We start from the raw sequence: 23,324 nt of genomic DNA on the forward strand, positions 1-23,324 counted from the left end.
TCCAGAGTCTTATCAAGCCTTCCCATGCAGACCCTTCGGTTTCCCCATAGGGACTTGTGTAAAACTGCATAACTCTGTAATCATAAAACTCCCCTAGCCCCACCTGTGATTGAATGTGAGTAAATAGATAAAGATGCTTCTTAGTTCTGGGACACTAGATAAGATCCCTATCAGTCATAATTATCCAACCCTTTGTTCCGGACACCACTATCTATAGAACAATCTACAAAGCATCTGCTGACTATCAGTACACGTCAGGCTAATTAACATACAAATGTAAGACCACTAAACCTTTGTTCCTTCTTCTGTAAATTTCGCCTGTTAACTCCCCTGCAAGCCCCTATAAAAAGAGCCTCGGACTCTAGACTACACCTCTCTAAGCTACTTTGCTTTGGGAGTGCCGTCTGGCCAGACTAAGGTCTGTTTCACTTTCTAACTTGTTCGGTGTGTTCCTTCCCGGGTGTTCTTCGCTGCAGTCAGCTCCTTGGAGCATTTGGTAAAGACAGCAGTCTTACATTCTGGAGGCACCGCTGGGATCCCCGGGTGTGCTCCACTCCAGCTCCTTGGAGCATTTGGTGTAAGGCCTTTGGTCTTACATTCTGGAGGCACCGCTGGGATCCCTGGGTGTGCTTCACTACAGTCAGCTCCTCAGAGCTTTTGGTAAAGACAGCGGTTTTACATTTGCACTGAACTCTGCAGTGAGCTCCAGGCCTTTGACTTTTGACTGGATCTTCTGGCCCTTTTGGATTTTTCCATCCCTGATTCTGCAGGTAGCCATTGTAAGCCTATCTTGTAAATGCTCTATATATCATATACATTTTTTATATTAAACCTGTTTCTCTAGTGAACCCTAACTGGTATATCAGGTAAACACCTTAGTTTCACTTTAGCTTGAGTGATTCGATTTTCATTTTTAGCTGGGTCTGTTGTGGCCTACTGCAGGAACTAAAACAATAGTCTTTAGTAATTTTTACTTAACTTTGCTGTCAGCCAAGGTTATGGCATAGCTTCAGATACTGGTACCACAGAATTCTGGGATACATTTTTTTTGTTTTTTAGGATGAGGTCTCATCTCACTATGTACTTCTGGCTGGTTTTGAATTCACTACGTAGTTGAGGCTGGCCTCGAACTTGCAGTAATCTTCCTGCTTCACCCTCCCAAGTGCTGGGATTATAGGTATGACCCACCACACCTAGGTCAATAAAGTTGTTTTAATCAGTCAGTAACTTCCAGGGAAAGCTTATGTTTTAATGTGATTGTGGATAAGAACTAAATGAGGTGAATCTGACATAATTTGTATATAAAGCAAAATGCTGTATTTCTCTTCTAAGTTGTGAACGTACTCCTTTTTCATGGTGGAAGGGGACAGGCTGTCAGCTTTGCTTCCACTGAGGTTAAAAATACAACATATTTTCAAAGTCCCAAATTAACAAAGTAACACATTTAAAATACACTGCAATGTAATTGTGCTATTCACAAGTTAATTATAGAAGTTACAGAATACCTTAATTCCTGGCACACTCTGGTAATGGTGCTTAAGCTGAAAGTTAGGGTAGCAAATCCTCTCTCAGCCCTGCCAGGGTGCCTGGCAAACTTCAGATGGTGAAACCCAAAAGTGAGGCATGCACTCCCTCCATCATTGCTCCTGCCCTCCTGAGATGAGCTTTTATGGCAACTTTTTTTTTTTTTTTTTGGTACTGGGGATGCAACTCACGACCTTGTGCTTGCAAGGCAGGCGACAGCACCACTGAGCTAAATCCCTGGCCCTTACAGCAACTTTTGACCTGGTAGATTTGGGTAGATTTTTTTCCCCCAAATTTTCCACTTCCTCAACATTGTTTCTTTGTCCTATTTGTAAACACTTCTGGAAAAAGAAGTCTTTTGGGATCTGAGCTGAGGTACCCCTCCCAGCCTCACTTTTGTTAGTGTAAAAGGGAAATGATTTGACCTAGAGGTGGCAGGCACAGTGTCTTCCCTTTTTTGTTCAGCTACTAACATGATCCTGCCTAAGCCAGCTATTTTGGGAAGACAGTCTCTGCTTACTTCACCACTTGTTATTAATTGAAGTGACTTCTCATTTCTATCAGCCTCAGCTTACACCTGTGAAATAGAAAAAACCAAATCAAACCAAACCCAAAACAACCAGAATGATAAGCTTTGGCACTTGGCAGCCCTTTTTGAGTCTTATTGGAGGGTGATCAATCCTCCAACTGCCTAGAAAGGGGGACAGCGACGGCTAAAGAAAAAAAGACTACAGAGGCTTGCATAATTTCAAAATATGGCGGGCGGGGGGGAGGTTAGTGCCTCAGAGTGGACAAAGACAAAGACTCTCTGAGCTAGCCATTATTTATTCGGTACATACAATAAATGGAAAGAGTATCTGGTGACTTACGGGGCGGCAGTAATCTTATGTCAATGCATGATGTAATCTTGCCCTTGAGTATCACAGCATCACGGAACCATTGAGGTCTCAGCTGCGACTGGAGACAAAAATGGAGTTATGTTTCCGTATGCCATAGCCAGCTTGCAGGCAAGGTGACATTGAGCCTTGTACAACTATAGTCATACGTTAATTATGAAATATTTTTTCCCCAAAATTATGTAGAGTGGCTCCCGACACAGTCTTGCACTAGAATTTGAGGGGTCTTTACTATGCCATCTCTATCTTTAGCCCGTGTCAGACTCAGACAAAGAGCAGGCACTTAGGAAGTGATGGTAAAAGGTGGTTTTTCTTTTGGGAACTGATGGATTTTGCTCTTCCAGCTGTGTGGCTTTTGCACTGCACGGCCCCTTTGAGCCGCTGGACTGTGGACTACAATTCCCAGCATGCACCGGGTGGCTCCCTGGTCAAGTCTCGCGCTAAGTGCCGGGGTCTCGGAGGCTTTATCACCAAGGCTGTAGGCCGGCAGGTAGCTAGTGCTCGGCAGATCTTGGTGTCGGCTGTGAGTGTTGCCGCCTCTTTCACAATGGCTTCAGTCTGGACTGTGCCACAACCTCTCGGGAGATGTGGGTCGTCGGAGCCTCTTTAGTGTTGGAGTTTGGGCCGCAGGCTTCTTGGCGGCAGCGGGAGAACAGGTGACCAGATGGCGGGTTGGGGGGGTCCTCCTTGGTGCTAAGCTTTCTGTCCAGCTGTAGGGGCGCTTCCGGCGCCTCCATCTAGACCTGGGCTTGGGGCCCTTCCGTGCTTTTCCCCCCTGCCCTTACCCCAGCTCAAAACTCTACTGGGCCCTTGTGTCTCGCCCCGCTGGCCGAGGTGACTAATGGGGCTTCTCTCTGATGAGCCTCGGGAGCCCTGGCGCTGGGCTTTTCCGCTTTGCTTTCTCTGACTCTCCCAGCCCGGCACCCCCACGCCCCACCCCACTGTTAACCCTTAATTTTCAAGCCCCGGCCTTGTCTTTTTCTCGGGGAACGTCGGCCGTGGGCCAGGGCCTGGCTCTAATCTCTTTAGTATTATCCTCCAGGGGTGTGATGGGCAGAGGGGTCAGACAAGCCCTTTCAGATCCTGGTGGCTTTGTGTGAAGAAGTGTGAGGGCTGTTGCTCTGGACGGGAGAGGGCCTGTGGCGAAAGGGGAAGAATGTTTCTGGGTGGGGAATGCTCCCTGGCCGGGGAGGATGGCTGAAGTTTGTTTTTTGCGATGCTCTTTAGTGAAGAACTGATTGGTTTATTCTCTGAGCTCTATCCGATTAGAAGGGGACAGTAGTAAATTTAAAAGCAAGTACCTTTCTCAGGTTTTTATTTTAACTCCCCTTTAAAATGGGGAAACTACCTGCCTTGCAGAGAGGCCAGATGTCTATGAGCTTGAACAGAAATTTGGTATAAATGAGGCCTGCTTTGCAGTGTGGCTGCAAGGGTTAAAAGACTTGAAAGGTCTGTACCAATGCTGGTTGTTTGTTGTCATTAGAACCTCTGGATGGACTCTTCCTGAAAAGCTTTACTAATTTGCAGCAGCTGGACAGTGTTCCTCATTAACATCTGTCTGTCAGCATAGTCGTGACATCATTTCACTGTGGTAAGGTGATGTTTTTTCACCTAGTGTTTCAGCCATGGTTGTGGTGAGACCTTTGACTTCCTCACCCCATCGACATGTTCCTTGGATATTGGCTCTTGTATATATGTGTGTGTGTGTGTGTGTGTTTCAACTTTGTTAGGAAGCTGTACATCTGTGTGCCTGTTAAAAGAATAACATTGAAATGATCTTTGCTTTCACCAAGAGAAAATGCACTTTGTTATTTTTGTCAGGTGACAGGGACTCATCTCCGAATTCTTTATAGAAAAAGCACCTGGATCCCAGTGTTTCAATGGCTTCAAGACAACCAGAAGTGCCTGGTAAACTTAATTCTTTTTGGTTAAGTCATGTATTGCCCATAATGTTTTAAAGTAGACAGAAATAATTCTGCCTAAACCATATATTAATGGGTTTCTGCCACTGAGAATTTAGATCTAATAGATAGATATCATTGGTTTATTATTATTACTGTTATTATACTTGCTTTTTTGAGACAGGGTCTTGGTGTTAGCCCAGGCTGGCCTTGAGCTCACTAGCCTAGGATGGCCTCAAACTCATGGTGATCTTCCTGCCTGAGCCTCCCAAGTGCTGGAATTATAAGCTTGTGCTACCACACCTGGCCACTTGAATTGGCAGTTTAGTGAGACCTTGTCTTAAAATTAAAAGGCTGGGATTCTAGTCAGTGATAGAGTGCCCTTGGAATTGATCCCCAGTATGGGGGTAAGAAAAGGACTTTCACTTAAGGGTATGACACATGTGTTACTTTCTATCAAATAAAAATTCAGAATGAGTTGTGGTTCCTGTTAACAAGTCCTGAGTGTGCATAGCAATAATTTCTTGATTATGGAATTTCTTCTTAGATTGTTGTTTCAGAAGGGAAGGTGATTTTTACTTCTGAATCTTTCAATTTTGGATTCTCAGTGAAGTATAGATGGCAGTGCCTATCTCAGGTTTATTATGAAGACTAAACAGCGGATTTTTGAAAATGTGAATTAAAAGTTGGTACTAAATAGGCATTTACTGTGAAGAAAAATTTTTGGTCTCTGTAGGAATATATTTTCTAAGAAATAAATTTTTAGGAAGGCTATTAAGAGAAATCTTAATGATGTTTTTGAAATTGCTCCCAAATTAGGTGGATTAATACATGTCCCCAACATGGATCCATCTCTAGTGTCTAATATCATCAGCTTGCATGTTAGTTGTCTTTCACTGTTGCTGCAGTTATCATAAACTCCCTGTGACCATACTGAGCAATACTGTTGCACTATTGGTTAATGTTTTGTAATGTTGAGTGTGGAGTGTTAACCCCTGGTTTAGGTCTTCCCCACGCTTGCTGTGATACATCTATGCCTCAGTTTCCTGAGCTGGAAAATAGGAAGAATATTCACATAGATAGTGAAGATTAGATGAGGGATATAAGTGCCTAGTACTGTAATTATTATTTGCCTGTGTTTTTTTTTTTTTGGTACTGGGGATCGAACTCGGGTCCTTGTGCTTGTGCAGCAGGCGGTGAAACCACTGACCTAAATCCCCGGCCCTGCCTGTTTTAATTGAGATATACTACACATACTTTAAAATTCACCCATTTAAAGTGAATAGTTTGGTTAGGCATGGTGGTGCACGCCTATAACCTCAGCACTCTGAGAGGCTAAGGCAGGAGGATTTCAAGTTCTAGCCTAGCCTGGGCAACTTAGTGAGCCCCTGTCTCAAAATAAAAACATACCAAAGCAAGGGCTGGGGAAGGTGCTGGGTTCAATTTCTAGTAGCACAAAACACAAAACAGTTTAAAAGTTTTTTAGTATATTTATAAGGTTGTGCAATCATCAACACTGTTATAATTGCAGAACATTTTTATTGCCCCACAAAGAAAACCTTGTACCCATGTGCAGTCACACCTCATTGCCCCTTCTTGCAGCCCCTGGCAACTAGTAGTCCTATTAGTAATTATTATTATTAATATTAGTAGTCATCAGATGGTATCTGCTTGATCCCCTTGCTGTTAGCTTTCGTGGTTTTGGACTCACTGCCAGGCAGGTTGAGATCTCAGCATGATTATGTAATTTTAACAACAACAAAATGTCACCTTGAAGGCAGATCCTGGATATTAGTCCTGATATGGAAGGGTTAGCAAGTTAAACAGAATGAACCTTGTTCCCTTGGCTAGCACAGCTGCACAAGAGCCCTTGAAGTGGGGTGCCTGCGTCACAGCAGGACACTCAGGCAGTTAGTTCCAGTGGACAGAAATGGGAGGATCAGCTGGTATTGTTTTGTTAGCATTTCTATGATGGAAGTCTCTGCTGCTTAAATCATACAAAACACTGGAGATAATGCCAGACAACATATTACTTAAACTTTCTTTCTTTCTTTCTCTCTCTTTTGTCTTTCTTTCTCTCTTTCTGTCTTCTCCCCCCCTCCCCTTCTCTCTCTTTCATACTAGGAATCGAACTCAGGACCTTGCACTTACCAGGCTGGCACAGTGCCACTGAGTTAAATCCCAAGCCTAAACTATTTCTTTTAGTACTGTTATCTTTGAGATAGGGAAGGCAGAGAATTTGTAGTCAGGCCTTGTGAGGCTCAGCTAGCCATTTTCTGTAGGAATTTGGGTGAATCACTTCCCCACTAGGGTTTAGTTTCTTCATCTGTAAATTGAGGACAAGAACTTCATATTCTTGCCAGGCATGGTGGTGCACACCTGTAATACCAGCACTTTGAAGGCTGAGGCATGGGGATTGCTGCAAGTTTGAGGCCAGCCTGGGCTACATAGTGAGTTCAAGGCCATTATGAACTACATAGTGAAACCCTGTCTCAGAAAATCAATACCCTCCCCCCAAAAACCAAACCCCAAACCAAAAAACCCTTCATACCCTCTGTCATTTTGTAACCTCAGTCTTAAGTAATCTTGAGAGCCTTAGCATTGTAGGGAGGGGGTCTTTGTGGCATAGTGAACACAAACTGAAAGCAGTTAAGTTGAAATTTTGATTCCATACTTCTTTGAAGTTGTGCAACCTTGCTCAGGCAAGTTCTTTAATCTATAAGAATGGATTAGGGGATCAGGGATTTAGCTCAGTGGTTCTGCCGCCTGCCTTGCCAAGTACAAGGTCCCAAGTTCGATTCCCGGTACCAAAAAAAAAAAGATGGATTAGGACTCTGACTGCGTTAAAGTAGAGAATTCAGAGTAGCAATAATAGAGGAAGAAGTTAGCAGAATTCTTTTCCTTGAATGATTAGCTGTTCAGGAACAAGGAATAGCTGGTTTCAGAGGTTTTCTTTCTACAGATTAACTTAAAGCTACTAGTATGTCCAGTTGCTAAATCCATCTTGACAGGTGTCTCTGTTCTTAGCTCTTGGGCCCAGTGGGCCTCTAGGCAAGATGTCCCTCCCCATCGGGATGTGCCGCCGGGCATTCAGCTATGATGATGCCCTGGAGAACCCTGCGCCCATGACTCCTCCTCCAGCGGACATGGGCAGCATCCCCTGGAAACCAGTGATTCCAGAGCGCAAGTACCAGCACCTCGCCAAGGTACCTGACCCTACTGACTACTTCTGGCAAATACAACCCCTTTGTTCTCCGCCCTCTGCCCCAGAAGCCTTCAGTGGCTCCCTGTACCTATAGAATTGGGCAGCATCTACTCCCTGTGTGTTTTTTCTGAGCCTCAGCTACAGTTGTTTTCCTCGTTTTTTTCTAAATTCAAAGCTAGAATGATTGTGTCTTCTGCCCCAGATGTTTTTTCTACCCCTCTTCCCTCATTGAAAATCAAAGCTCTGGAATATGATCCAAGTCTGCATGTCCGGGTCCTGTTTGCCTCTCCCCAGCTTCCCCTCCCAGTGATCTAACCATGCAAGTTACCTAGGGTTTCATGGACTTAATAGGGTAATTTATGCTTCACATTTTGCATAAATGTTTATCATTCTGATCCTGTTCTCTCTCCCTCTCTTCTTCTCAATTTTCCTGAAAAATAGTATCCTTTCTTTGCTCAAACATCTCTTCTGTAAAATTTTTCTGACATCTCCATTCTCCTGATAAGTCTGTCTCCTTTCCCTTTGGTCTCTCCACTGTATGGTGGTTCCCATCATAATCCCTCCATTATTTTCTCACCCTCCATTGGCTTCTTGGGGCACAGGCCGTGTATAAGATTTGTGCAGGTTGAGTATCCCTTATCCAAAATGCTTGGGACAAGCAGTGTTTTAGATTTCTTTTTGCATTTTGGAATATTTGCCTATATCAATGAGTTATCCTGGGGATGAGACTCAAGTCTAAACATGAAATTCATTTGGATATTCATTACATATCCATATATCCTAAAGGTGGCTTTCTACAATATTAATAGTTTTGTACATAGAATAAACAAAACAAAAACAAACAAAAAAGTTTCATGGTGTGGAACTTTCCTCTTATGGCATCATGTTGGTGGTCAGAGTTTGATATTTTGGAGCAGTTGGGAATTTGGGATGCTCACCCTATGTATTCTCTGCAGTGTTTAGGGACAGTATTCAGGAACCAGTAGATTTTAAAAATTAAAAAAGTAGATTTAAAAAAAAGTTTCTTTTGTGAGAGGGACTGAATTGGCTCTGTCCTGAACACATGCCATGCTTTCCTTTGTGCTGTCCTCTGCCTTGGGTGCCTTTGTCATTGCCACCCTCCAATTGCTGCCTCTGGCCTGGGCTCCTTCCAACACAACTTGATCTGTTGTCATCCACTTTGTGCGGTTTGTCGTGTAGGCTCACACATGGTTGCAGTTGCGCTGCTGAAGTCTGTGCTTCTCACATCTCACTCCAACCACCAAGTGTCCAAGAAAGGTTCTGCTTTTACCTGAATATACGAGGTCTGACACATGCTCAGTTAAGACCCTTTATCCTGCAGCTATGGTGTCACCAGACTGAGTTGTGCGATAGTTTGGGGCCTGACAGGAAGTATACAGTAGGTCTGCTTAAACAGACCTAGTGTGAATCCCAAGAGTGCACTGCACCACAGTGTTTCCATCTGGGAAATAAGAATATTTTCTGTTAGAGGTGTTGTGGGGTTTAAATAGAAGATTTAACACATTTCTGCCAGCTTGAACCACTGGTGGTACAAACAATCTAATTACTTTTATTGGTCTTTTTACTAATAAAATTAATAGAAAGCTGCCCAATGGGACAGTCCTCTATGTACTAGTGGTGGTTTAAGCTGCCTAGCAGCAACACACACAATTTATGGCCCCATCGTGAAGGTGTTAAAGGCTTGGCATGAATTAGGTGTTAGCTACTGGCTCTCAACCTAATGTTCACTTAGTACAGCCAAGTTGATGCCTTTCTTTTCAATGAGTTATTTTTGTCTTCCCATTATGCTGTCAGAACAAGGAGCCTGTTTCTAAGAAAGCATCCTTTACAACTCTGGGGAAAACTTCTGTCAGTCATTTGTCTACAGGAATCCAACCCAGTGGGTCATTCAGGAGAAAACGTTCTGTGTAAAAAGAAGTGGAAAAACTAGGAGAAAAGGACCCTGTTAGCCTGCATGTGATGTTGAAACAGTGGATTCACTCAAGGGACTAGAGCAGAACTCGTTGCCTGTGAGGGTGGCACACTTCTGCATGTGAAGGCTGCAGCTACTGCACAAGGCAGAGTTTGGTTGCCTCAGCTGGAACAGCTGGGAATTTGGAACAACTACTCTCAAAGGAGAGCCCAGGCAGACTGAATATGTGCTTTCTTTCATCAACCCTAACTATCCTCCTATTAGGGATCCAAGTTTATTCCAAGTAAAGTAACAAGGTTCAAGTTTTGCTTGGAAAAGGTCATAACTGAAAAGCATGGATCCTATTTTGTGATAGAGACATCCATTTCAGTACTTTCTTCATCTTTACTTTTTGACCCCTTTACTTTCTTCTCAGTTCCTTTGGAGAAGCAAAGAGAATAAACCAAGGTTGCCTCGTCCCTGCTAGGTCTCACCATGATATCAAGTGTCTAAGTGTTTAAATCAAGTGGAGGCTTCAGGTCTTGCACATAGAGGATTAGGAGCTATTTAGATTTTTGTTTTATAAGACCATTGCTCTGACTTTTACAGCAGTGGTCCACGAAGCGAAGTTTTGGCACCAGAAGCATCAAGATTACCTGGGAATTTGTTGTATGTACGTAGATTGATAGTGTGCACGTGTATGTGCGCACGCAGTGAAGATGAGACCCAGGGCCTGTGCATGGTAGGCAAGTGCTGTGGTACTGAGCTCCATCCTCATCCCTAGTCACAATGATTCATGAGCCCCAGTCCAGACCCACTCAATCAGAAACTCTGGGTGGAACCAGTAGCGACTTTAAGTGCCCCATGTGATTCTGATGCTCTGCAAAGTTTGAGAACCATCTAGTGAGGACTCTGATCAAGCACAGTCAGGCTTACTACCTGGTATTGTGTGGTCAATGCTTTGTAATAGGTGTTTCTTCTGGATTCTTACAGCCATAGAACTAGAATATATTGGAGAGATATAGCTTAGGAAGGTAGTGAATCTCAGAGCTTCAAATTCTGGCTTTCCTTTTATGAATCCAAGCATTGCCATAATATCTGTATCTTGTTACTGTGGTTGATATAATACCTGCCTAACTGGGAGGAGATGACCACTGTCCCCTTTAAATATTTCTTCACTTATCAGATTAAATATATTGCAGGAACTTCTTTCCCAAAAGAGCAAGTTTAGGTGTGTGGCACCCCTGCCCTGTTCAAGTGCTGCCTTACCTCTCTTGCACAGGCGGAGGAAGGAGAGGCCAGTGTATCCCCCACTGCCGTGACCCTGGCAACGGCCACTGACAGTATGGACAAGGTCCCGGTGGTGAAGGCTAAAGCTACCCATGTCATCATGAGTTCCCTGATCACAAGTAAGCACCTTTCATTGTCAGGGAAGAGTGAAGTAGGGGTGGAGGAGAGTTGAGTATGTCCACAACTCAGCTGCAGAAGGTTTGCAAACATAGCGGTACCTGTGTCAGTGAAGCCCCATTTAGGTGGAAGATTTGCCAAACATTAAGCATCTTAGTTAATTTAAATGCATTCCTGCTGTTTTGTTGGTACAATATCATTTCCCATATTGATCAGTGTGGTCTTGGGCAAATTACTTAATTATACAGACTGTTCTTCCCTTTGTAAAGTGGGGGATCTAGCTGGCGGGTTGAGGAGGAGTTGAGTAGTTGACTCCAGCTCTGCTGGAGAAAGCAACATGCTGGAGCATTTCCCTTTTGCCCTGCAAAGTTGTCCACCAGAAAGAGGGCCAGGTTTGGTGCAAGTTGTTTTAGCTTTAACATGTTCGCACTGGTTATAACCACCAGTGGTACATGCCTGACTGTCACATTGGGCAGCTTGTACCACCTGATGGGACAGTCTTGCATATACCACGGGTGGGTCATATGAATTATGGCCCCATTGTGAACATGTTAGGAGTGTGTGATTGCTGGGTATGGTGGCGCATGCTTGTAATCCCAGCATATTTGAGAGGGTGAGGTAGGAAGATCTCTGTGAGTTTGAGGCCAGCCTGGGCTATAGAGTTCAAGACCAGCCTAAACTACATAGCAAGACCCTGTCTCAAAAAGAAACAAACCAAAAATTTGATTCGTGCCTGGCATATGAGAGCTTGCATTTAAAAAAAAAACTATAACTAATTAACCGAACTTCTTCATTCTGGAGGACCATTCTAATTGCTGTAGGAAGTTAACAATTATTAGATACACAGCTCTGCTTGTCAGCAGTAATGTCAGTACTAGGGCTAAGGTACCTAGAGATTCTCCATGGTTGGCTGATTTTGAAGTCAAGCCCTTGTTTCTCCAGGAATGTATCAGTTTGTCTTGGGCAATCTTTGGAGAGTTTGTCCAAGAACCAAAAGTCCAAACTCTTACTTTGGTTTTCTGTTCTTCACACATAAGTGCACCATTTGAATCAGCAACTACTACTTGTATTTTGCAAGCTTGAGAATGTTTTAGAAAGCTTAGCCTTTGTTCTTTTTTTTTTTTTTTTTTTTTTAGCACAGTGCAACTTTATTGAAAATGCACTTTACCAACAGGATAGATGATAACACTCCAGTATACCACTATCACTCAGATACTTATTTGGCATAATTGCAGATATAGTAGACATACCATTCTATTTTTTTTAAAGTTAATAATGCCATGAAGTTTTGATTTTGCTATAGTCTTAAATAAAAAAAAAAAGCGGCATTTAAAGTCCTGGTGTTGGTGTACCATAATTCATTACAGTTCTATTTTTTAGATTTTCAGGTGATTACCTGATAAGACTGGAAACTTTTTTTTGAGACAGAACCTTGCTATATAGTCCAAGTTGGGCTTGAACTGGCAATGTAGCCCAGGGTGGCCTGGAACTTGGAAGCCTCCCGCCTCAGCCTTCTAAGTGCTTAGACTCCAGGCATATGTCACCATGCCCAGTTGGAAAACATCTTTATGCTTTTGTGTGTGTATGTTTCATTGCTTCTATTTCTGATGCTTCTTTAGAAGAAGAAGACTAAATCGTAAAGTACAGCTGGTGTTTAGACACTTGATCCACAGCTGCCACATTCTTATGTGTAGAGGTGTATTACATAAGCAAAAATTCAGCCATCATTCATTCCCCAGTGTAACAGACTTATGAAATAATTGAGTCAGACTGAAGGAATGTTGAATGTCTTCTGGGCCAGGTGTTATGACAGACCACCTCATACATAAGAAACTTGGTATCAGTTCAAGGCAGGTTGTCTGTGGATTGAATTTAGTCGATACCTTGGAACCAGCTGGCCTGAATGTGACTTATTTCCCTTTGGCAAATGTTTTTGGGTGGCTGATGAGAGTGGTTGGTAGCTCTTAGGACACTTTGTATTTGGAGAATCCTTTGGATATCAGTTGATTTCTCCGTGTCGCATTTCTCAATATAAAGATGTCACAGTATGCAAGTAAGAGGAAGGTAAGGAGGTTCTTCAGCTCTCTGCTTAGGAATAACCTGCTCTTTAGCTTGGTGCTAGGGAAGGCCCTGGCCCTTCTGGCCAGGGAACCTTTGTGTGAGGTTCAGCATTAGTGCTTTGGTTCGGGTCTGGGGGAGCCCTCCTCTGTGATCTGTTGTGCTCTCTTGCTGGTTTCTGATGGGTTAGCAGATGGGCATGACTCTTGTCTCCTCTCTTTCCAGAACAGACCCAGGAGAGCATTCAGCGTTTCGAGCAACAGGCAGGGCTGAGAGATGCTGGCTACACACCGCACAAGGGCCTTACCACCGAGGAGACCAAGTACCTTCGTGTGGCAGAAGCACTCCATGTAAGCTTGTTTTGTAGGAACTTTAAGCCAAACCCTCTTTCGTGGCTTGAGATATGACTGATTTCAAAGTCACCACCTTAGCTGGGTGGCAGCTGTGGATAGTGGTGGAGAGAGAACTGGACAAGGGGCTTTAGACCTGGGTGAGTCCTACCTCTGCTGGCACTCCTGGCTGGAGGATCCGGAGCCTCAGCCTCACAGTTTTTGCTTACTTACCTATAAAGTGAAGGTGCCTGTTTTACTTACTTTTGGTTAGAAGGATTGAATGACTGTATCAGCTCACCTATGTGATATGTGTGAGTACTCTGTGAACCATAAAGGAGATGTGGATTATATTTTGTGCCATAGTGACCGACTTTGAGAGAGGAAGAGAAAATTGGGCAGTTTCAAGAGAGTTAACATTTCAGTTGTAAAGCAACATCATGCTCTGTATTTAATTTTTTTTGTGTGTGTGTGTATTTAATTTTTAAGAAGTTAAAATTCATTGTAGAACTGGAATGGTTTTGCTTTTTTATTTCTAAAATAGGGATAAAGAATAATTTTAGTAAAGATTATGACATAAAATAATTTCAAATGACTGTCTTTTTTTTTGGTACTGGGGATCAAACTCAGGACCTTGTGCTTGCAAGGCAGATGGTGGCACCACTGATCAAATGACTGTCTTTTAGAATCCTGGTTTATATAGAATGGCACTTCATGATTTATGAAGTATCCGCATTCTCTTAATCACTAGTCTTTACTTTGTAAATGAAGAGAATGAGGCCCAAGGTTGTATATTTAGCTAGTCACAGTACCTGAACTCAGAAAGTCTCCTGATGTCCTCTTTCCTGTTGTTTTCTTTCCTTCTTATTCCAAAGTAGTCTTAGAGTCTCTGTCCAAAAGAGGCTCAGATTCTTTTGAAAGGGAAGGCAGAATCAAGTTGTGAAAGGGCAAACATAGAGCTAAGAAAGTCCAACTGCCTTCTGTGAGCAAGGGTGGGTCATAGTCCAGTCATGTTGCAAGCTCTATTTTAGAAGTTCTCAGTAGGGTGTGAAGAGGGCCGTTGGGCAGAGTGGAGAACACAAAAAGCAGGAAAAGATCATGGTGTCCAGTGTATGTGGAAGGGGGAATAATGTGGATCTGGTTGCCTGTGGTTAGCGCTATGAGATGTTGTGGACTAGTTGCACTGTGTTGGCATTCTGGATGGTTCTTTTATAAGCCAAGTTTAAAAGCCACTGCTATGGGGGAATTAGTGTTGGGCTGGTGGCCAGTGTAAGCTCTCAGACAAGACGGGTGCTTCCAGAGCGGGGCACTGTCAGTGTTTGATACTTGACTACCTTCCAGGCAGGTGTCAGAATTCCATTTGAGGAATTCCTCTCATACAGGGTTAGTGATATAGGGGTGATAAATATACCTCCCAACCTGTGAGATGTTGGGTACAATGAGTTGGTGTTTCCTAAAATTGAAGAATGAATTCTGAGGTACAGTGAAGGTTAAGAGTAGGAAATATTAGTTAAGCCGGCAGCGTTGAGGAGTGGTTAGGTCGTTGTTGTTGTCAGTGAACCTGTGGTGCACATGCGGGACCATGGCCTTAAAGATTAGCCACAATGGCTGAAAATGGTGGTGATGAAAAACTAGGTGCTCTGGAGGCCAAAATCTGTCATCAAATTGAGTATTATTTTGGAGACTTCAGTTTGCCATGGGACAAATTTTTTTTTTGGTACCGGGGATCGAACTTGGGTCCTTGCCCTTGCCCAGCAGGCGGCAAAACCACTGAGCTAAAACCCCGGCCCTGCCACAGGAGAAATTTTTAAAGGAACAGATCAAATTGGATGAAGGCTGGGTACCCTTGGAAATAATGATAAAATTCAACAAGCTCAATTGCCTAACAATAGACTTTTTAATGTAATAGTTGAAGCATTGAGCAAATCTAAAGCAGAACTCATGGAAATCAGTGAAGATAAAACTAAAATCAGAAAATCTCCAAACAAACCCCTCCCTGAAGTGACTGATGAGTATAAAAATGATGTAAAAAACAGATCTGTTTATATTAAAGGCTTCCCAACGGATATAACCCTCGATGATATCAAAGAATGGCTAGAAGATAAAGGCCAAGTACTAAATATCCAGATGAGAAGAACATTACACAAAGGATTTAAGGGATCAATATTTGCTGTGTTTGTTAGCAATGAATCTGCCAAGAAGTTTGTAGAAACTCTGGGCCAGAAGTATAGACACAGACTTGCTAGTACTTTTTAAGGAAGATTATTTTGCAAAGAAAAATGAAGAAAGAAAGCAAAATAAAGTGGAAGCTAAATTAATAGCTAAACAGAGCAAGAAGAAAAAAAGAAGTTAGCAGAAGATGCTGAAATGAAATCTCTAGAAGAAAAGATTGGCTGCTTGCTGAAGTTCTCAGGTGACTTAGATGATCAGACCTGTAGAGAAGATTTGCATGTTCTTTTCTCAAATCATGGGGAAATAAAATGGATAGACTTTGTCAGGGAAGCAAAAGAGGGAGTAATTCTATTTAAAGAAAAAGCCAAGGAAGCACTGGATAAAGCCAAAGATGCAAACAATGGTAGCCTACAATTAAGGAACAAAGAAGTGACTTGGGAAGTACTGGAAGGAGGGGTGGAGAAAGAAGCTTTGAAAAAAATCATAGAAGATCAACAAGAATCCCTAAACAAATGGAAATCAAAAGGTTGCAGATTTAAAGGTAAAGGAAAAGGAAATAAAGCTGCCCAGCCTGGATCTGCTAAAGGAAAAGGACAGTTTCAGTGCAAGAAAACAAAATTTCATAGTGATGAAGAATGTGATGAAAATGGTGCAGCTGGACCAGTGAAAAGAGCAAGAGAAGAAACAGACAAAGAAGAACCTGCATCAAAACAACAGAAAACAGAAAACGGTGCCAGAGACCAGTAGTTTAGTAACCATTTTTTTTTTTAATTCGTCTTAGATTTTAAGCTGCCTTTTGTCTTTGGAGGATTTTAAAAAGATAACTGAATTAGGTCCACTTCAATGTCCACCTGTAAAAAAGGACAATTAGGGCTAGGGATTTAGCTCAGTGGTTTCGCTGCCTGCTGCGCAAGCTCAAGGACCTGAGTTTGATCCCCGGTACCAAAAAAAAAAAAGAATTAAAAAAAGGACAATTATTTTGTTGTTGTTTTAATTTGTCTTTTTGTTGTTGTTATCCACACACATTTTTAAAAAATGTATAGTTCTGTTTGTGTTCACATGACTCAAATATCAAAACGAAGATTCTTCCAGTAAATTGCCTTTGTAATATGAGAGTGTATTAGTATAAAATAACAAAATATATACTATATTAAGAGTAGGAAATATTTATTGAGAGAGAGATAGAGCTCCTGAGACAGGAGGGGACCTGAAAATGGGTTACCACAGACCCCATTTCACAGAGGAAGTTTTATAGAGCAAAATCACGAGGTGGGTACAATGTGGGTCAAAACTGTGACCAACCAATAAGATTACAAGTATAGCCGCTTAGGTAATACTGATCCAGTGGGGAAGCAGGTCATGTAGCAAGTGTACAGGGAAAGAACAAAGAACTTTTTTAGGAAAGGATGGGTCTGGGGGTCTTGGTTGCCCACTGGGGGTGACTGATGTCTGTCTAGACTTTATTGGACCAAGCGTTACCACTTATCCCCTGGGGAGGCATGTAGGCCTGGTCATTCCATCTTTCTTGAGGTCTGGCCTCCCACAGATGTGCCTTTGGCCACTGTTGTGTTTTCATCTTTTGTATGGACTCTCTTGAGGGCCTCGCCCTGTCTGACTCCCTACAATATCTCTATGTAACTTAGCTGTCTATAATAATAAGATTGACTTTGGTTGGCCCACCCACATTCTGCATCCTGGTCACAGGGGTAGAATGTGAGGATGACTGAAATGATAGATGTTACTAGCCCCATCTTGTAAAGTTGTCAACTCACACACTGATCTGCTGAGTGAGAATGTAGCTTGGGGTAAGCACATGCATACCATGCACTCCCATGGATAGGGACACTAGAACTTTGACCTAGAACTGAGAAGTAGTTTACTAGTGGAACCGCTAGTCTGTTGTAGATATATTTACTTACAATGCTAATGACACTGAGACTGGTTGCTTATGGGAGAGAAGAGGAAGAATGGGGCAGGTTCCATGGAAGAAGCATTTAGCTAAAGAGGAAGAGCAAGCCTGAGTCTTGGCTTTGAGAGTTTGTGAATGGCACCTGGTACATGGTAGGAGTTGTAGGGAGAGGAGAGTGCAAGGTCCTGTTTAAAAGGCCAAGAAGGCCTGCATCTTGAGTTCTACTTACTGACTGGGTGCCTGTGAAAAAGTTACTTCATTTTAAAAGCTCTAGTGCACAGCTTTTAGTATAGAGGTTTTGAGATGTTATAGACTGTGTGTAATTGTTTAAAAAGATGGAATTTCATTGAATATGGCACAAAGGAATATGAGTTATATAGTCTAAAATCATTCTACCTCTGAATATTTTTTCTTGTCCTAAGTTAGAATGTGAGCCAAATGTTTGTGCCCAGACCTAGCTGCTTTGTAGTTTGTTATGGGTTTGCTGTCATTTTGCTAAGTCTTTCTTTTCACCCATCTGAACAGAAACTAAAGCTGCAGAGTGGAGAGACAACAAAAGAAGAGAAGCAGCCTGCATCAGCCCAGTCCAGTCCAAGCAGCACCCCTCATTCTTCCCCGAAGCAGAAGTCCAGGTGAGCCCTTCCCCAGACCCTTCTGAGCCTCATTGTGCCTCAGGAAAGCTGGTGCTCGGATGATGTATCATTTAAGCTGAGTTTTCAGAGCAGAGGCCCAGTTCACAGTTCAAGTTCTAGAAATGAGACACTTCTAGAGGTGCAAGAAGAAGATATATTAGGTTATGTTTTATTCTCTCTTCCAGAGGCTGGTTCATGACTGGTTCCTCCACAGCTTTAACGGGCCCAAATCCTAGCACCATGGATCCTGGAAGTGGGGATAAGGATAGAACCTCATTAGATAAATGGAATGTCTTTGGATCAAGACCCCTCCAGAAGTCTGATTCTGGTAAGACAGCTTCTCTAAAGAAGAAAGCAGCGAGGCAGACTTTTACCATGTTGTACACTGAGTGCCACCTATGCAATCATTTGCTCTCTGATTTATTTCTGTAGGAGGTTTTGCTGTCCAGGCCTACAAAGGAGCCCAGAAGCCCTCTCCCATGGAGCTTATCCGTGCCCAAGCCACCCGAATGGCTGAAGATCCAGCAACCTTCAAGCCACCCAAGATGGACATCCCAGTGATAGAAACGAAGAAACCACCACTGCGGACCCATAATCTCAAACCACGTGACTTAAATGTTCTCACACCTACTGGGTTCTAGAGTGTTTTCTGTCCCAGGGTAGAGGGTTTCTTGTGTCCCACTTCCCTTGGCTCTCACATAGGAATGGTATATTTTTAAACCTCTTAAATGGAGGCTACCACTGGAGATAGTTAATTTTTGAGAAACAGTGTAAAGCTTGTACTTGTGTGGAAGAAACCATTTTGTACTGCTTTGGACTAAAAAAATCTGAGCAGTAATTTTGGGGGACCTTGCAACCTATTTTTGTATCATATACCCTAGACAAGAACTTCAATCACTGCTTACTAGGTAAATAATGTTTATGCTAGTGCAAAACTGATATTTGTTTTATCATGATCAACATGAACATTGACAAATCATGGTGTAGAGGTGCCCACTAACTTGTTTGGGCACTAACTTTGGCCCATTGACCGTGCTGGTGCTGTGCTCCAGCTCATCATTTGGGACCTAAGATACATTTGAGATCTGGGTACAGTTAGCAGGCAGTCCAGGGAGGGATGTCACTTGGAGTCACCTTACTTTTTAGTCAGCCTAACGGATTATTTTGTCCTGCAGCCATTCCTTCATGCCTCTTGGTACTTCCTGGGCCACTGCCACAGGAGAGATACTTCCCTCTTATGATAGAACAGTGTTGCTTATCCTGTCTTGCACTTTAAAGTGAGATTAGTTTAAAGTCCAATTTGGTTGAAAACTAAGAGAAAATTCAGTCTCCTGATTTCATACTGATTACATATGTATAGGTTTTTTTCCTGGGGGCAGTGCTAGGAATGAACCTGGGGCCTCACACATGCTAGACAGGCACAATACCACTGAGCTTACCCCTAACCCCTAGATATTTATATTAAATTTTTTTTAATGTAAAGATGGTTAGTACAGTTATAGACTTTAGGTTCATATAAAATGAGTCATGTTTTGATTTTTGGCCAGATCAGGGCCTGAAATTTTGTGGGGTGAGATTGGTCCAAGAATTCAAAATTTTTCTGTAATGGAAGAATTTCTCACTAAAATGAGGCTCATACCTTTATGTGACACATACCTTACTGAAGAAAGGAAAGAGAAACTGCTTTTTTATTTCTCACTATGTACACGTTCATTGTGGTGAACAGTCTCAGATACTGCTTTTCTTTTTGCTGTACTGGGGATCGAACTCAGGACCTTGCACTTGTGAGGCAGGCATGGCGCCACTGAGCTAAATCCTCAACCTGTGCTGTTTTTTGTTTTAGGTAGCATTTTGTTTACATAGGAACTGATCTTCCATAGAGATGCCCTGGAGTCTAAAATTGTCACAATTAATTTATTTGTCTTTTTCTTGTTTTGACAATAAAAATCCTTACTACTTTCTCATATGTGGTTATCTGTCTTTTTGTCCTGTTTTGAATAGCCATTCTGCTTATCCCCAGTCAGAACCTAAGCATGGTAAAGTTGATATTTTGAAAAACTGTTGGCTTTTTATTATATCATTTTTAACATCAAATGTTTTATAACACATGCTATCCTTTTGTTTCTATGCACTATCCCCCTTTGTTACATTAGATACCAATAGACTGGCCACAAAGTCATATTTATAGGTAATATAAAAAGTCTACTATATGATGTCTGTGTTCTATTAGGGAACAACAGCATCTTTCCAGAAACAGGCTGTCAGTGCTTTGAGTGACATACAGTGATGTAGTTTGTCCAGCAGAAGATTCTCTCATATCTTGAATGGAAATGTTAAAATATATAGTGCATATACTATTACCTGTTTCAAAAATTGTGTAGATAAATAATTTATTAAAAATATATATACACCTTATATATTTAAGCCATATTTGAGAACAGGCTAGAATAGGATTATTAAAAAAAAGATATACACTGAAAACTTAGTTATTATAACCTACAGATAAATAAGATAGGTTTGGTCCTGTAAGATTTTAACTACTGTTCATACTTTGAGACATTCTAAGTAGATGGAAACAGTTTAAGGAGGTATTCTTGGTGCTCAGTGCTTAGGAGACCCTCATGGGCTGTTCTAGTGCTTTGATGATGGCTCTGCGTCAGGGTTCAGATCTGCAGCGTAGAAGAGCAGGAGCTTCAACAAGTGCACTTTATTTTGGAGCTGGGGGACCAGAGGCTCCCCTAGCATCTGGATCAGGCGGTTACGGAAGGCCTCGATGTGCTTCTCCACGTCCATCACTGTGATGTCATCTCCTTGCTGGGGCTTGGGCTTAATCTTTTTGATGATCAAATCTTTTCGATCGATCACTGAACTGCGTAGGTGCTCTGCAAGAGGGAAGAAGTCAGTTAAACTGGAATGCTTTTTACTTTTACAATTTATGAAGGTAAAGTCCAACTTTACAAGGTAAAGGCCTATTGCCTACCTACTGGGAGACAAGTCACAGGCATGTGAGTTCCTGTGGTAGCCCCATTTCCAAAAAGGCCTGTGTTATTTGGACATTTAATAAGTTTTAATATATTAAAAAACTGTATTCTTGTGCAAGGTCCTGAGTTCGATCCCTGGTACCGGAAAAAAAAAATTATATTCTTTTAGTTTTTTTCCCTTTTGATTTAAACAATAAAATAAACTATTTCAAATTAATATGCTACTTGAAAAAATTTAGGTGAGTTTTGAATAACTTTAGGTACATTTCTAAGTATGAAGAGAAATGGAAAGAAATATTGAACTAAGTTTGTGGTGGTACTTTTTTATTGTATTATTCTGAAACTTTTCTCCCACTTCAGCCCCTGGTACTAGGGATTGAATCCAGGGCCTTTGCACTGAGCTACATCCCCAGCCCTTTTTATTTGTTGAGATGGGGTCTTACTAAGTCACTAAGTTGCTCAGGCTGGGCTTGAACTTGTGATTTTCCTGCTTTAGCCTCACACAGTGCTGCCATTACAGGTGTGTGCCACCATGCCTGGCTCTGAAACTTGTGTGTATATATGATAGATCAAATAAATAAATAATTCATATTGGGAGCAAGAGTTCTCATGAGAGAAGGGAGATTCAGGTATGGAATAGGAAGAGAGGAGGAATCCTGTGGTATTGATAGGGAAAAGTTTTAAAGTAAGTTTAGTAGATTAGCTATTAAAGTAGTTGTGAAAGCAAAATAGGTAGTGTATCCCTTTAAAAGCTTGCCTTAGCCCATTGCTTCTGGTGTTTAAAGTGAAGGTTATACAGCTCCTTTGATCTATAGCTCCACTATAGGTAACATCTTAGCTCTGAAGAACAAAGTGGAAATCCTTGAACACACTTGTGATGTATGTGCCTTAACTGTCATGTGTTTAGGACTGTAATCAGTGACAGAAACCACCTGTGTCTAGCCATTAAACAGGAATTGGACCTTTATTTACTTAACAAAGACCACTAGGGATGAGATAATGACTGACAAAAGTATAAAAGGTGATGGACAAAGAACACAGGGCGTGGACTCTGACCATACCAGTTTCTGGCAGTCCTGCCTGCTTGTGAGTAAACTTTTTATTTTACCCAACTTCTGTGTCTCTGTGCATTCTTTCGCGATTCCGGAACAGTATTGAGTAGAGACTGAGGTGTCAGTATGAATGTGTATTATATAAAAAAGTAAAATGATATAACTTAGTAGCCCTGTTGTCAGAAGGCCTAGAAGCAGAGACATTCCAGTAGCAATCAGCACTTTCCAGGCACTAATTCAGCTCTTGGCTTTCATACACACTCAGCTTTCCACTAAAATCAGATTTTTTTGAGAAAAAGCTAACTATAGGACCAAGGCAAGGTAATTACAGGCTGAACCTGGAACATCTTTTGTGAGAAAGGGAACATTTAAAACTGATCCCAGCACTCCAGGAGGCTGAGGCAGGAAGACTGCAAGTCTGAGCCTAGCCCGGGCAATTCAGACTGAGACCCTCTGAAAAAATAAAAAAAGGGCTGGGAAGTAGCTCAGTCTGAAGGCCCTGGGTTCAATCCCTAACACTGCAAAAACAAAATCTAAAGCCCCGTAATTGATGGGGATCTGTTAAAAGTACACAGGAGCCAATTCTCCTGTTAGTGTGATTAGAAAAAAATGCCAGAAATGAATTATTTTAACACACTGGATTTTTCTTTAAAGTCCTGAGTATATTGTTAAAAAAAAAAATTACAGGTATGTAGGGGTCCTTTTTTTTTTTCCCCTCACAAGAAGTCCAGTTAACTGCAGAATGACGTTAAGAAACTAGAATACTGCCACTTTTCAACGTACTATTTGATTGAAGTAAAACCCAAATGGATGCTACAGCCATCAGGTGAAAAGTTGAATGGGACAGTCACAGCCTCAAAGTTTCACCCACTGAATTACTTACTAATAAAGGGAAAATAATGGAGAAGTCTTATAGACCCTACCTTACTCCAAAAGACAATGGCTTTGTTTTTTTATAGTGGGTTTCACTAAGTCTCTAAGTTGTCCAGTCTAGGCTCGAATTTGGAGTCTTCCTGCCTCATCCTCCCAGAGTGCTGGAATTACAGGAAGGATATATCATCATCTATTTGGTAATTTTGCCAATAAACTTTAACATGAGTTTTGATCATGAGGAAATAATCACACAATTCCAACAATGGGACAGTCTACAAAATTATTGGCTGGGACTCTTAAAAAATGTCTATTATGAAAGACAAGTAAAATGCTAGGTGTTGGTTGTGCATGCGTATAATCCCAGCACTCAGGCTGAGGTGAGAAGATTGCTCCAAGTTCAAGGCCACCCTGGCCTTGGGGCAACCTGTCTCAAAAAAAAAAAAAGGAAGAAGTCAAAGCATCACTGTAAGTGT

The 23,324-nt window shown here is 42.0% G+C and overlaps 2 protein-coding genes and 1 pseudogene across 9 annotated transcripts in view; 2 read left to right on the forward strand and 1 right to left on the reverse strand.

Moving 5' to 3' along the window:
• Nucleotides 1-2,866: 2,866 nt before the first annotated feature.
• Kiaa1191 (KIAA1191 ortholog) lies at nt 2,867-19,909 on the forward strand. 7 transcript variants are annotated; one of them, XM_087194823.1, is made up of 9 exons: nt 2,869-3,076; nt 3,904-4,011; nt 4,274-4,328; nt 7,349-7,527; nt 10,721-10,847; nt 13,129-13,253; nt 17,839-17,945; nt 18,131-18,273; nt 18,378-19,909. In XM_087194823.1, exons 3-9 carry the CDS (start codon nt 4,301-4,303, stop codon nt 18,584-18,586), a joined length of 918 nt encoding a protein of 305 aa, XP_087050949.1. In that variant the 5' UTR covers nt 2,869-3,076; nt 3,904-4,011; nt 4,274-4,300; the 3' UTR covers nt 18,587-19,909. The 7 variants fall into 7 exon arrangements, with proteins under 7 accessions (XP_004836400.1, XP_004836403.1, XP_021094934.1 ...); XM_004836342.3 differs by having other exon boundaries at nt 2,870-3,076; nt 4,242-4,328; XM_004836343.3 differs by lacking the exon at nt 3,904-4,011 and having other exon boundaries at nt 2,867-3,076; nt 4,242-4,328.
• LOC101714918 (lupus La protein-like) lies at nt 13,263-17,832 on the forward strand (annotated as a pseudogene).
• Nucleotides 19,910-19,991: 82 nt separating the features above from the next.
• Simc1 (SUMO interacting motifs containing 1) overlaps nt 19,992-23,324 on the reverse strand; it is a 62,883-nt gene continuing 59,550 nt past the window's right edge. The window contains exons 10-11 of one of the 2 annotated variants that reach the window (XR_002387309.2): nt 22,902-23,012; nt 20,646-20,827 (exon numbers count right to left, since the gene is read on the reverse strand). Coding sequence is in view for 1 of the 2 variants with exons in the window: in XM_004836347.4 (XP_004836404.1) it covers nt 20,577-20,827 (251 nt within the window). In the remaining variant the exon portion in view is untranslated. Of the gene's footprint in view, nt 20,828-22,901; nt 23,013-23,324 lie in introns of both variants that reach the window. The other variant, XM_004836347.4, reaches the window with a different exon arrangement.

This window comes from Heterocephalus glaber, unplaced genomic scaffold (assembly GCF_053883595.1).
Source record: "Heterocephalus glaber isolate CG9 unplaced genomic scaffold, H.glaber_assembly_v1.0 deba00001606, whole genome shotgun sequence".
Taxonomy (NCBI): domain Eukaryota; kingdom Metazoa; phylum Chordata; class Mammalia; order Rodentia; family Bathyergidae; genus Heterocephalus; species Heterocephalus glaber.

What these genes read in the sequence shown, in the direction of transcription:
- Kiaa1191 (XM_004836343.3), top strand. Translation starts at nt 4,301, where the DNA reads ATGGCTTCAAGACAACCAGAAGTGCCTG. An exon ending in AAGACAACCAGAAGTGCCTG is followed by an intron (nt 4,329 to 7,348) that starts GTAAACTTAATT and finishes CTCTGTTCTTAG; the next exon opens with CTCTTGGGCCCAGTGGGCCT. An exon ending in TCCCCGAAGCAGAAGTCCAG is followed by an intron (nt 17,946 to 18,130) that starts GTGAGCCCTTCC and finishes TCTCTCTTCCAG; the next exon opens with AGGCTGGTTCATGACTGGTT.